Source organism: Terrapene carolina, unplaced genomic scaffold, assembly GCF_002925995.2.
Source record: "Terrapene carolina triunguis isolate 2854851 unplaced genomic scaffold, T_m_triunguis-2.0 Scaffold238, whole genome shotgun sequence".
Taxonomy (NCBI): Eukaryota; Metazoa; Chordata; order Testudines; family Emydidae; genus Terrapene; species Terrapene triunguis.
This window is the reverse complement of record NW_020664589.1, coordinates 12,736,418-12,750,007: the sequence shown is the minus strand read 5'-3', so window position 1 is coordinate 12,750,007 and position 13,590 is coordinate 12,736,418. Positions and strand designations below refer to the sequence as shown.

Below are 13,590 nucleotides of genomic sequence, written 5' to 3'. Positions count from 1 at the left end.
CAGAGACAGTCCCTGCCCCAAAGAGCTCCCAATCTAAACAGACCAGACAGACGACAGTGGCAGAAACAGAAGCACAGAGAGGGGAAGTAGCCTGCCCACGATCAGAGCAGGACAATGGAAGAGCCGAGAAAAGAACCCAGGTCTCCAGACTCCCAGTCCAATGACCGATCCGCTCTTTATCCTGGATGAAGGAAAAGGGCTAAATTCCCCTTGGTGTAATTCCACTGACGCCAGTGCTGTTACACCAGAGATCAATGTGGCCCAAGGATTATAGAACAGAGAGCTATTAGATCAAGTCAACTCTGCTGCCAGGGCAGGATATAGTCCCCTGAACGTGCCACTGGACTTTAATCTGGCTGCACACACTTCCCTCCATCCCCATGTATCACACTAAACCTGCAATCACCCACCTGTGCGGCCATGTGGGCACTCGCAGTAGAAAGAGGCCACCCGGTCGTGGCAGGTAGCACCCTGGAAGCAGGCAGCCATAGCGCAGTCGTCAATGTTCTCACTGCAGTCCTCGCCAGTCCAGCCGTTGACACAGACGCAGTTGTAGCCACCGTGGTTGTTGTGGCACGTTCCTCCATTCTGGCAGGCATTCGGCATGAGCTGGCACTCATCGACATCTTCAGTGCAGTACTGGCCTGCAATGGGGAGGAATATCATAGTGAGTGAACCCAACTATCATGCTCCAGGGCATGAGCTGGTCTCTCCACAGTGGTCAGGAAGGAATCTCCTGCCTTCCCCGCCACATGGACAGCCCTGCATAGTGAGCTAGGTACAATGCAGGGATTTTTCATCTTCCTCAGAAGCATTGCTAGAGGCAGGATACTGGACTGGATAGTCCAAAGGATCAGCCCTAATGGACCAGACCAACGTCCATTATGGCATACAGCAAGCTGTGCACTGGCAGTAACATCTGCCCCAATTCTGCTCCCAATTCAGTCAATGGATCTTCTGCTATTTGCGTCATCTGCAGCATGATCTGTCTTCTGCAGTCCATGCTCCTTAAGCTCACACACCCAGTCCCCCATGCTCTCTCCACAGCCCCAGCTTTACCTGTCCACTCAGGAAGGCACTGGCAGTTGTAGGTGTTAACTCCATCCACACAGGTGCCTCCATTCTTGCAGTTGTTCCCAGGACAGTCATCAATGTTGTCCTCACAGTTCTGACCAGCAAAACCTGGGGAAAGGAAACACCTAGATCTACTCTCTGCTCTGGAGGAAAACAACCAGTCCCAGCCTCCGGAACGCCACAGAGCTAATTGGAGCTTGATCTCCCACACGCCAGGAATAGGCTTGGCTATCCGCAGCAGGATGCAGGTGCTGAGATAGGTACCAACCGCCTCCATCCAATGTGAACTGTACCAAAGACTGGGGGGGTCTGGCTGCAGGGTTTAGGTTGAGCTCCGCCTCTGTTCCCAGCTGAACAAAATGCCCTCCTCCCTCTCTGACTCCCCGTTCCCCTTTCCCCTGGGACCATACTGCAACAAACTGCTGCACGCTTCAGCTCTAGGATACACCGCTTTCAGCGACACTCTGAGCCCAATCCTGCAGCCTTTATTGCCTAAGACTAATTTAATGGTGTGAGACCAGAATCAGGTCAACGTTTTCTCTTCCATTCCTGATTTTCAATCAGGCTTCAATAACCACCTGGGCTTTGTATATTGCAGTGTTTGTAGCATGGATATGTCAGGTGACTCTGTCTGCTCCCTAATGCAGCGCTAAGCTGTATGTCACTGCTACGGCGACACAGATGTTAGCTGGAAAGCCTCATCACTGCTGGTTAGTGATTACTCTCCTCCCTTGGACTTGTGCAATAACTAACAAGAAGTCTTTTCATTCTGAGCCGCACAGCAAGTCCAACCGGTGGCAGGTTACTAATTAACGCGCACTGACTGTTTGTGGCAGCTCTTCACCCTTGGCTTTGAAGAAAGCCGCACCGTCACACCTCCATTCCCCTCTTATTTATGAGCTGCAGGTTCATTCAAATGAAGAAATCTCGCTCTGGAACTGCAGGAATCTTGGAGGCAGCAGCCAGTTTCCTCCCACTCGTTGCCGAGGATGAGGACTTCCACAGGACAGGGCCTGTTTTTCAGAGGCGCTGAGCACTCGCAGCTCCTGCTGGCTTCAGCAGAAGTGGCAGATCAATGGCACCTCTGAAAATAAGGACCTTGATCCTTCACAGGGACTAGGCGGGGGCCTTGCTTTGCACGCCCCTCACTCCTGAGTGCAGCCTACTGACTTCACGGCACGCCCATGCGACCGAGGATCACTCACGGAAGGGGCTGCAGAATCGGGCTCTGAATCACTGCATTTTAATAGCCCGTTTAATGAGGCTAATAGCCAATATTTCCTCCCAGGGAAAATTCTTCACCACTAAGACTCTTGCAACATGAATCAAGGCTGCCAATGCTACCGAAATCCCAGCACTCTTCTTTGCACTGTCAGGCTGGGGCTTTTTTAAATTATCTTCATCCCATAGCAGGACACACAGGGCAACTGAACAGCTTTTGACCTTTCCCAGCTCCCCAAGGTGGGCGGAACAAAACAAAGAGGCCAGGATCTTATCAGCAGATCTGTCAAGCAGGGCCCCCTCCCCAGCTTGTTAACATTTTAAACTGTCGCTTGTCCTTGTTACAGGGTTAAGTGATGTATTTACTGTAAACACTGTGCACCACAGACTGGCTCCTCTACAGCAGCTCGGCCAGCCGGCCAAAAACCATGCTGTCGACCTGGGCTAGGCTGAAGCAATGGCTGGTTTGAGGCTATATACTGCAGGTGTAATCAGATCTCCGCTCACCAAGCTGTTTGTTTAGCTCTGTGCTCACCTAGTCAGCCACTAGCTGAAACCAGACACAACTAACTATAGAAACTACTGAAATTAACTGTGTGTCCAGATGGCTACTCTGCAGAGACCAGGAGGGTACCTCTACACTGCAATCACGGGGGGGGCAGGAGTAAATGCAGCTCATGTAGACACAGCCGAACTAGCTTTAATCTGGATAGCTCACCTACGGGAGCAACACAAGCCAGCTGTGCAAGCAATTACCCAGGGCTCTTGGCAGGCATGTATAGCCCAGCCATGCTGAAGCTTGTGCGGCTGCAGCTTCACTGCTCCAGAATCCTTAGCTACATTACAGCTAGGGTGACCAGATGTCCCGATTTTATAGGGACAGTCCTGCTTTTTGGGTCTTTTTCTTATATAGGATCCTATTACCCACCACCCCCGTCCCGATTTTTCACACTTGCTGTCTGGTCACCCTAATTACAGCTAGCTGGGGTGCAGGCACATGAGCTGCCATCCCCCCCCCCGCTCCCCCGGGACTGCACTACAGACATACCCGGAAACACATCCCACTCAGAGGGCTGCAAGCGTGGATACAACCAGGCTGTGACGGGGACCCTGGAGCATTAATGAGACGTATACACAACACAGCCCCAGGCGAACACAGCCCTGTAGCATCCCCTCATGTGATCCTTGCCTCTCCAGCTCATCCAAATGTTTCGGCTGTCCCCAAAATATTCTGGATAATCTTGTGTAACAAAGATGATCCAGGTCTACAGGACCCACGGCTTTGGTTTTATTTCCACTACTTACAGTATGGCTACGCTGCAGTTAGATGCCCACGGCTGGCCGGTGCCAGCTGACCTGGGCTCGCTGCAGGGCTGTTTAATTGCAGTGTAGACTTCCAGGCTCAGGCCCTGATCTCTGGGACCCTTCCACTTTGCAGGGTCCTTGACCCCAGGACATGTCTTCAGCACTTTTAAAGGGCCTGATTTTCCACGGTGCTGAGCGCCTGCAGCTCCCACTGATGCCAGCTGGAGCTGTGGGTGCTCCCAGCACCTGTAGAAAATCAGGCCCCTCACATTCCACCCAACACCAGAGAAGTAGATTTAGTAACATTGTTCCCATTTTACAGATAAACAACCAGACACAGAGACTTTAAGTGAGTTGCCCAAGGCAGGTCAGAGGCAGGATTAGAACTCATGAGTACCTGCGTCCCAGCCATGTCCTGAGCCTCTCTCTAAATGACGGCCTTGTTCTCCTCCCACAAACATCAGCCCCGTATTGAATGAAAAGCAATAACAGTTATTTATGATTGCTGGTAGAAGTCCAAAGCAGATAATGTTGATTCATTCCTAGCTTTTAAACTGCAGATTTGAGCATGAATGGCAATAACTTGTAACGTCCTAGATACCAGGATTAACTCATTTTGAACCATCCGAATGAGTAATTAGTGCTGCAATTACTTTAAATGCAGGGTTAGGTACTAAGGCAAAGGCATGATAACACAGATTAGATTAGCTCGGCTGTAAAAGACTCTGAATAGACAGACTCTTTTTAAATTAAAAGAGGGTATTGTTTTAAAATGTGCTGAGCTACAAGCCAGCACATCAATGAGTATCTTATCATGAGAAATGGCCCTCAATTTTTTATGCCTCGGCCAGAATCATCTGATACAGTGTTTGCTTCACAAGACACATGCCTCGGCTGGCCTGATCCTTGCGAGGTGCTGAAGGCTCTCAATGGAGCTTGGCACCTGGCAGGATCAGCCTCAAACAGAGCGGTTACCAGAGCATTCAATAGCTCCAAGGTTATTTTGCATGTTAATATTTGGCCATTGGACTTCATGGGAGGCAAACCAATAAAGGGTTCACTCAAATCCCTCGGAAGCAGTTCCCTCCAGTCACAGCTGGATGTCAAAGAGCTAATGCTTTCCTCACCCGTCCCCCTTGCAGTAGAGATTCGCTCTCTGAGATAACACATTTCACTGCTGCACAAGGCAGGCTGGTTTCTTGCAGGAAGCTGGCTAGCCACAGCTAGACTTCCTTTCCAGTTCTGAGGAGGCCAGTGGGGCACCACAAGCCCTCTCCTCTCCCCTCACTTGGAGGGCTGCCTTCTCCGTTACAATAACCGGTACAGCGCTAACATGGCCATCCTTCCAAGCAGCCACCAGTTAACTGCTAACTTCTGGTGGGTGCTCCTGGCTCCCTGCAGCCAACGCCTATCAGAACTTGCTCCCAGCTCTCACCAGCTTTGGAAGTTCATTCACTTCTCTGGCCCAGGAGAAATCTCTACTGTTCTAAGTCACATAGGCAGCTAATCTATAGCTCTGTCGTTTTAGGTCATCTCTTGTTTGACGAACATGGATGACAGGGGCCTCACGACAGCCCTGGGAAGCTGGGCAGGGAAGTAGTACATTGTGGAAGGGATATTGAACCTCATGCTCCAGGGCTAAAACTAATATAACTATTAGAGATCAGGATGAGAGCTATGCCGAGGGCAGATTATCCCACATCTGCCTTCTGGAGGGTACTTACACCTTTCTCTGAAGCAGCTGCTGCTGGTCACTGTCAGAGACAGGCCACTGGACTAGATGGACTTGGGGTCTGATCTAGTCTGGTAATTCCCATGTTGCTATACAAATATCATAATTCCCATTTTACAGAGAAGGAAACTGAGGCACAGAGAGGCCACAAAGCAAGTCAACGGCAGAGATAGGGATAGAACCCAGGAGGTCTTGATAGCGCACTCCCTGCTCTAACCACTAAGTGTCACTCCCCCAGGGAGCCGGGAAGAGAAGCAGGGGGAGCCTGCACACAAGTCCCCCACTCTAATCACTATATCACCTTCACACCCGAAGTATCCACCCTATCATGGTTTATCTGTGAAAAGAGGAGATTAAAAATCCTCGAGCCCTCTCCACCGCACAGAGATTTCCCAGGCAGCTTAACACGGCCGATAGCGTCTTTCCAACGGGGGGTGACTGGGCAGATGCTTCCTCTCGCTGCGTCTGCCTCAGACAGGTGGAGGAGGCCGGTTTGGGTGAGAAACCAGACTAATCCTCCTGAAAACAAAGCTCTCCTGCTGTTCGGCCTCCTCGGCCTCCTCAGCCTAACCGCAGCTCCTTCTTGGGGGCAGGCTGCTGACAGGCAGGAAGTTTGTAAATTTCATTCCGTCTGGCCGCGAGCACCTCGCTGCCGCAGAAGCCGGGGAGCTGTCTCACAGCCATGAGCAAAGCGCAACCAGTTCCCCTCCAGCTGCTCAGGCTCTGACCCCAGCGTGCTGCGGTGAAAACCTCCACAGCACGACAGAACCGAAAGGACTCCCTGAGTTCAGAGACCTGCGTTCATCTCCCTGACTGGCGAGGAGTTAGCCCTACGCCTGTACTCCACTTAAATCGTCACTGGCTTAGGCCTGGGCCCACTGCCTCTGCACAGGGATGAATTTAACCAAGAGTGGGTAACCCCACTCCTTCCCTCCCTCTCTCTCCCGCCCCATTCTCCCCTTTCACAGTCATTTATTCCAGCCCTCCTACAGGAACCGATCTGTGCTGTTCCGTGGTTTGCCCAGCAGGGGCAGCAGAGAGCACGGGGAGGGTCTCCCTGCGCCAACTCAGGCCAAGAGGCCTCTCCTATCAGGGTTTGTCTGCACTTCGAAATTGACCCGAACTAGCTATTCCACAATAATTGTGCCACTTTAGAAGTGGATTAAGCTAAATCAGAAAAAGGCATTCGTAGGCCCGAGTAAGAGGGTCCGCACAGGCACTTCTACTGAAATAACTATTCCAGATTAGCTAATGGAGTCAATTTCCAGCTGGAGATCAGCTCTCGGATGATATTTCCCGTCATTAGGGGCTGCCACAAAGTATGCGCCCAGACTTACTGAGAACATCTTTGTTCCACCTCTGTTAGAGTTGTTGGTTGTTCTCGGTCCCTCAAGTGGTCACTGCAGGTACATTGCCCTGTAGTTACTTGGAAAGGTTTTGAATTTGCTGAGCTTTCTGCATCTCAATAGTTCAGGGACAATAGGATGAAAATCAGTCCTCCAAAATGAATGGCAACTCAGACAAATCTACCGATCGGAGACGTTTATATGGCCCTCACCAATGTCGTAGTTCAGCATCTCACAATCTAACATGGTATTTATCCCCATGGCCCCCCTGTGCAGTAGGGATGTGCTGTTATTGCCCATGTTACAAAGGGGGAACGAAGCACAGCGAAACTAAGGGTCTGTCTACACAGCAATTGGGAAGTACGACTGCAGTATGTGTAGACGTACCTGAACTAGCATGGCGCGAGCTAGCTTCCTAAAATTAGCAGTGTAGCTGCATCAGCAGGGGCTAGCCACCCTCCTACCCTCGATCAGGGTATATACTTGGCAGCTCCACTGCTACTTTTAGCCCAGGTCTACACTAGCGGGGGGGCGGGGGGTGTCGACCTAAGATACACAACTTCAGCTATGCGAATAGCGTAGCTGAAGTCGGCGTATCTTAGGTCGACTTGCCTGGCCGTGACGACGGCGGCGAGTCGACCGCTGCCGCTCCCCCGTCGACTCCGCTTCTGCCTCTCGCGAGCTGGAGTTCCGGAGTCGACAGGGAGTGCGATCGGGGATCGATTTTATCGCGTCTACACTAGACACGATAAATCGACCCCCGATAGATTGATCACTACCCGCCGATCCGGCGAGTAGTGAAGACCTGCCCTTAGCAAGCTAACTCAGTCAAAGCTAGCTCCGTTACACCTACAGGTGCTGTCCCAACTGCAGTGTAGACATACCTCAAGTGACTTGCCCCAGGTCACACAGGGAGTCTGCAGCAGAGCAAGGAAATGAACCCTGATCTCCCAAGACCCACGCGAGTGCCCTCACCACTGGAGCCCCATGGCCAAAGCGTGAGAAAGGCCGGCCGTACCTGGAAGACACGTGCAGTCGTAGGTGGTGTCGCCGGTCTGACGGCAAGTGCCCCCGTTCTGGCAGGGCGAGGGGTTGCAAGGCACATAGAGGTGCTCACAGTTCTGGCCCGTGTACGCTGGCTTGCAGGAACACTGGTAAGTCCCGACCTCGTTGGTGCAGCTCCCGCCATTCTTGCAGATGGGGGGACTGGTGATGCACTCGTTCACGTCCTGCTTGCAGTTGGCCCCGTGGAAGCCCGCGGTGCACTTGCAGACATAATGGGCTTCGAAAGGAACGCACTGCCCTCCGTTGGCACAGGGGTTGGAGGCACAGGGATCTGCCTGCAGGCAGGTCTTTCCTGGGGAGCGAACAAAGAGGGTGGGGCTGGAGATTGCAGATAGATGCAGAGTCCCTTGTGGGTTCCTGTGCCCCCCAATCCTGCCGCCTCTCTGGGATTCCGGTGGCTGAACTGGGCTCCTCCTGCACTGGCATTCAGTCTGCACAGAGGTGTGTTTCATTCACAACACACACTCCCCACCTTGATAGCACCTCTCACCCCAAAGCGTGCCCCAGCTGTACACACGCTGTTCCCGCACGACGCCTGGCCGGCTGCACGCTAGTAAGAGGAGAAGGGGACAAGCCACTCCACTAACCAAAGAGGCTGAGGGATCTTTCATGTCCCCGCAGAGTGGACAGGACAAAGGATGGAGTCGATGCTGCCTGCCCTGGAGCCTGTAGGTACAGGCCTGGAGGAGTTTCGAGGCTGGTTTCTAAGCCCTTTCACTGTCTACTCATTCCCATGGACAGGCACTGGATAGCACTGCCATGTAGGAGACCTGGTCTCCCGAGGACGGCAACACACTCGCTGCCTGGGGGCAGGAGGAAGCACCCCGTGTTACTCTGCATGGACCCTCCTGCCCCTGACCAGCTGCAGTGAGCCCCCTTAGAAGACCGGATGGGGGCTGCTACGTGGGAGCGGGCATTGCAAATGCCCCTCACTCTGGATTTCCAAGGCCAGTCCTGGCTTTAGGGACTCTGCTCCATGCAGGGCATTACAACAATCCCACCCCTGTGTGTTGGGGATGGGGGCAGTGGGGCTCTCGGGGCTCCCCGATGGAGGTATGTGTGCTGGCCCCACCTGACCATCCCGGAGGGCACCGGCACTTGTACTCAGTCAGCGTGAGCAGGTCGCAGGTCCCTCCATTGCGGCAGGGGTTGTTGAGGCAGGCGTTCTCCTCGGGAGTCAGGCACAGCCGGTCCGTGAAGCCCAGGCGGCAGGAACAGGTGTAGTCCACAGCATTGCCACGGATGACCGGGTGGCAGGTGCCGGCATTCTTGCACGGGGAGCTGAGGCAGGGGTTTGGCAGCTGGCACCGGTCGCCTACGTGGGCACTGTTGCATCTGGGGAGAAGAAAAGACACCAAGTCTGAGTCAGTTAGACCGCCTCACCATTCCCAAGATAAAGCGGCCCCTGCAGAGAGCTGGCAAGGCAGGGGAAAGGGTTTGATTTGGTCCATTTCTCTTGTGTATCTAAATTCTTAGCTGCAAAGGCCAGGGGTGAGCTCTCAGACAGGCCAGCCGCATACACAGCAATGCAACAAACAACATTTCAATTGGTGCAGATGGGCTCTGGAAACACACGGCCTCGGGTGCCTTATTCCCTGATAGCAACCAGGCTACGATACAAGGGGATAAGGCCAAACTTTTAGCACCAAAGAAGCATCTTGGTCCCACCCCTCCCACATGGGGGCATCATGAGGCTTAATCAGTGTGGAGGAAGTGCTGTGAGCTCCTTCTGTGGAGTGTGCTCGGGACTATCGCTCACACAAGAGCAGTGGCAGTGAGCTAGTTCCTACTAGTGCTGCGGTGCCAGGTCTGACGGCAGGGAAAAGTCAAAGGAGACATTTTTCTTCATCCCTAGGATGGTTCTTCCTTCTCTCAAGTGCAGCCTCCGTCCAGAATTTCACAGCCAGAAAACCGCAGATAAAGCCACCGGGCAAGTCAGACAGCACCTAACCCCCTTCCAATCGGAGCCATCCAGGTGGACCCCTGCTCCTGTGAAGAGACTCACTGACTGGTATGGAGTCTGCCTGTGCAGACTGGATTGCAGGCGCCACATGACAGGGACCATGTAATCACATGATTGTACAGCACCTAGCAGAGGCTGCAACTTCCCGGGGGGTGCTCAAAGCCCCGCCTCCTGCCCTAGGCCCCGCCCCCGCTCCCCCAAACCCTTCCCCACCCTGCCTCTTCTCACCCCTGCCCCGCCCCCACCCCCGCCCCCCGCCTCTTCCTGCCCCTGCTCCTCCCCCTCTCCCCCAGCACCTCCTAAATGCTGCTGAACAGCTGATTGTGGTGGGCAGGAGGTGCCAGGAGGGAGGTGGACGTGCTGCCGGTGGGCGGGAGGGCAGAGTGGGGAGGGGAGGAGCTGATCCTCAGGGCTGCCAGTGGGTGCTGAGCACCCACTATTTTTTCCTGTGGGTGCTCCCGCCCCAGAGCAGTCACGGAGTTGGCGCTTATGGCCCCTAGCCCAGTGGGGCTCCGATCCTGATCCAGGCCTGTAGGCACTACGGTCATATGCAGGTTTATTAATTATAATGCTAACGGAGCAGAGAAGAAACATTTGCCGTGTGGGGTGTGACCATCACGCCGGGTTTCGTCTCAAACGGAGTTACACGTTGATCATTAAAAACAAAGTAAGCACACGGAGGGCAAACAGCAGCTCCCGTTTTTGGCAGCTCAGTGCAGGCTGTAGGGGGTTAAATACACATGGTATAAGACAGCCAGGTGGCTTGTGCAGGAGAAAAGAAAGGGAGAAGTTCGGTCTGTGCTAAAATCAGACAGAGAAGAGCCTACTTCCCATCTCAGATGTGTTGTAAAAAGGCATTTAGACTAACACTGAGCATACAGATCCTGTGCTCCCAGCTTGAGTGGGCATTTCCCCTCCTAAAGCCTGGGATAGGCTTCTGTGCTTGGTCCATAGCACCGGCTTGCTTTTATCTTAGGACAATTTTTGCACATGTGGTTTCAGTTACAGCCTCTGTTTTGGCTTCTCCCCTTCCCCGTCCCTTCATGGGCACCTTTGATTACCCCCGCAGCCTGCTGTGGAGGAGAGAAAGAAAAACACACTCCCTGCAGCCCACAAAGCTGCCAACTTCCATGCCTGCGTGAGAATCACTTTCACACACACCCTGTCGCTCCCATCCCTTGCCACCTGTCTCCAACATTTTCCAGAGCACAGGAGTGCCATAAATCACTGAGATTTCAAAGAGCTTGCGGGGCATCTTCCGACCCCCTTGAAGCACAACCGAATAATTGACGCTTGGGATCTATGCGAATTGCCTTTCCCAAACCAGCTGAGCAGAGGAAGAACAATCCCCAACTCCCTCTCCTGTCCCTAATCAATATCAGAGCTGTTGGGGTCTAGTTCTTTAAGGGATGCCAGTTAGCATAGCGCATGTTTGCTGGGAATACCATGTTATTGATTTTTTTTTTTTATGGAACTATGCAAGTCTAAGGATCAAAGAGACCCAAGCACTGATGATACGTGTGTGTGATATATATTCACTCTGCTTGAAATTCCTCCCTGCATAGAGAGCCAGCACAACGGACCACTTGAGGCCTAATGTGAAGATTTACGTGGGGTACAGGCCTTGTGCCGGCTTCTCTGGACAAGGGCGAATTTCACACTAAGAGAGAAGGAAAAGATGAAAGAGAAGCATGGAACATATGCCAGCCCCAGCCGGGTAGCATGCAGAGAGTAACACCTGGCTCTCATGTAGCACTCATCATCAGTAGATCTCAAAGCACTTTGCAAAGGAGGTCAGCGTCATTATCCACATTTTACAGATGAGGAAACTGAGGCACGGAAAAGGAAAGCAACTTGCCCAAGATCATCCAGCCGGCCAGTGGCAGAGCTGCAACTAGAACCCAGGTCTCCTGAGTCCCAGTCCAGTGCTCCGTCCACAAGGCCTTTGGATGTTTAACTAAAATGCCACCTTGCAATCATAAGATGAAGTCCCTTTAGAGACCCAGTCAGGGTTTGTGGGACAGCAGAGAGTATTCTGAACAGCGCTAGGAGGTCTTTGTACCCACAGGTTTCTTTGTCCTGGATAGATTCCCTCGCCCTCTCCTGAACAGGAAGCCAGATTTGACGTTGACAGGTCAATTTCCACCCTCCTGCCCCGAAACATACAGCTGGCCTTTCCGACCGTGCTCTTCATTCCACCACTTTGTCTCAAGATCTTGGCTACTTGCAACCTGACAGCAGAGAGCTTAAAGGGGTCGCATGCGAAGTGCCTTCAGAATGATCTGCGATCAGGGGCCCCTTGCCCCTAGTCTAACAAAGCACTCGAGCATGTGTATAACGCTAAGACCCGAGTCATTTCCCTGAAGTCAATGGGACTAGTTATGTGATTAAAGTTACTCATGCACTTGAGTGCTTGGCTGGATGGGGGCCCAAAAGGGCCACAACACTCATGTAAAGTGCTTTGAGATCCTTCTAGCTTTATGTAAACTGTACAGTATTAACAAGGAGTCCGGTGGCAGTATTACTATTTCATCAACAACTGACAGCTTCCCCAACATCCCTCTGTCTTGCAGAAATCAGAGTCAAACGTATCTCAGCATTTGGCAAACAAGAGCTCAGCTTTAGCCTGGATAACAGGTGTGGCATATTTATCCTTTCTCTTACATTACAGTCTTCCTAAACAGCTGCTCTGATCTTCCTTGAAGATAAACACTTTCCAAAGCCGTACTCTCTCCAGCAGTGGGAGAGGCCAAACAAACACATGCCTGATTTTTATCTCAGCATGAAGGCCTTTTAAAAAAAAGACACGTGAAATGGCCACTGGCCCAACCATCTGTTACCAGAAGCCAAAAGGTCCAAGCCAACTGGCTCATGAAAAAACAAAACCAGGTGATGGGAATGGCTTGCAAATGGGGAGTGTTTCCTGACCTAACACTTAGGTGCTTTAACATAAGCCAGGCTTTCAGAGATGACGGCAGGGAGGAAGAGAGGATGAAGAAATAAGGGCCAGATTCTGCCCCTGCTACTCACACAGCGCAACGACACTGACCTCCTTTAGAAAACGCTGAGATCTACTCCTGACAAGCACGAGATCAAAGCATGGATTGTTTTGGTGACTTTACTCTGCACCTCACCCCACGGAGATCAACAGGATTGCTCACGTGGTAAAGGGATACTCAGAGTGGGGAGGGGGGGGGGAGAGGAAGGATCTGGCCCCAAATAAATATGGATAAAACCCAGCAGAAAATGGAAGCTGTGAAATGGTGACCTTGCGAGAGGGCAGGAGCTCATGGCGCTCAGCAGCTGGTCGGAGCAGGGGATTGAAATGCTACCCACGGAATAGATTGTCATTCCTGACTCACAAACAGTGGCTGCTTACGTTTGCTTTGTGGTATCCCCGGTCCCCCAGTAACTGACCAGGCTTAATGCTTCGAAGAGATTCCCTTTGCCCCACACTCCCAGATCCTCCCAGCAAAGATGAATCCCCTGCAACGAAGTGGGGTTCGCCCTTACGTCTGCACCCCATTGTTCTCTTTGATTCACTCGTGAATTAAACAAGAAGGGGGCGGGGGGGGAGAGGGGACAACAATTGGATTTCAATTAACCCCATCGTTGGGAACGACCTGCAGCAGGGACCCCTCCAAGCTGATGACAACAGGGGGGAAGGGTGGGATGGAGAAAAACTTTCAGAGGCAAGAGGGAGGGCACTCGATCTTCAAAAGAAGGTTCTGGAGACAAGTCTCGTCAACACCTCGCTGGCACAAATCCGCCAGGCTCAGCACCTTTTGTTTGGCCTTTTCAACACAAGATGCTGTTTATTTCACTCTTTGAACTGGGACGCTCGCATTACTGCGCTTCAAAGGGAGCTTTACTCCATTGCCTTG

The 13,590-nt window shown here is 52.4% G+C and overlaps 1 protein-coding gene across 1 annotated transcript in view; it reads right to left on the bottom strand.

The window, feature by feature from the left end:
• NOTCH1 (notch receptor 1) overlaps positions 1-13,590 on the bottom strand; it is a 79,268-nt gene that overhangs the window by 27,872 nt on the left and 37,806 nt on the right. Inside the window, exons 3-6 of the mRNA XM_024206622.3 lie at positions 8,816-9,078; positions 7,697-8,035; positions 1,060-1,182; positions 411-644 (exon numbers count right to left, since the gene is read on the bottom strand). Coding sequence (XP_024062390.2) covers positions 411-644; positions 1,060-1,182; positions 7,697-8,035; positions 8,816-9,078 — 959 coding nt within the window. The remainder of the gene's footprint in view (positions 1-410; positions 645-1,059; positions 1,183-7,696; positions 8,036-8,815; positions 9,079-13,590) is intronic.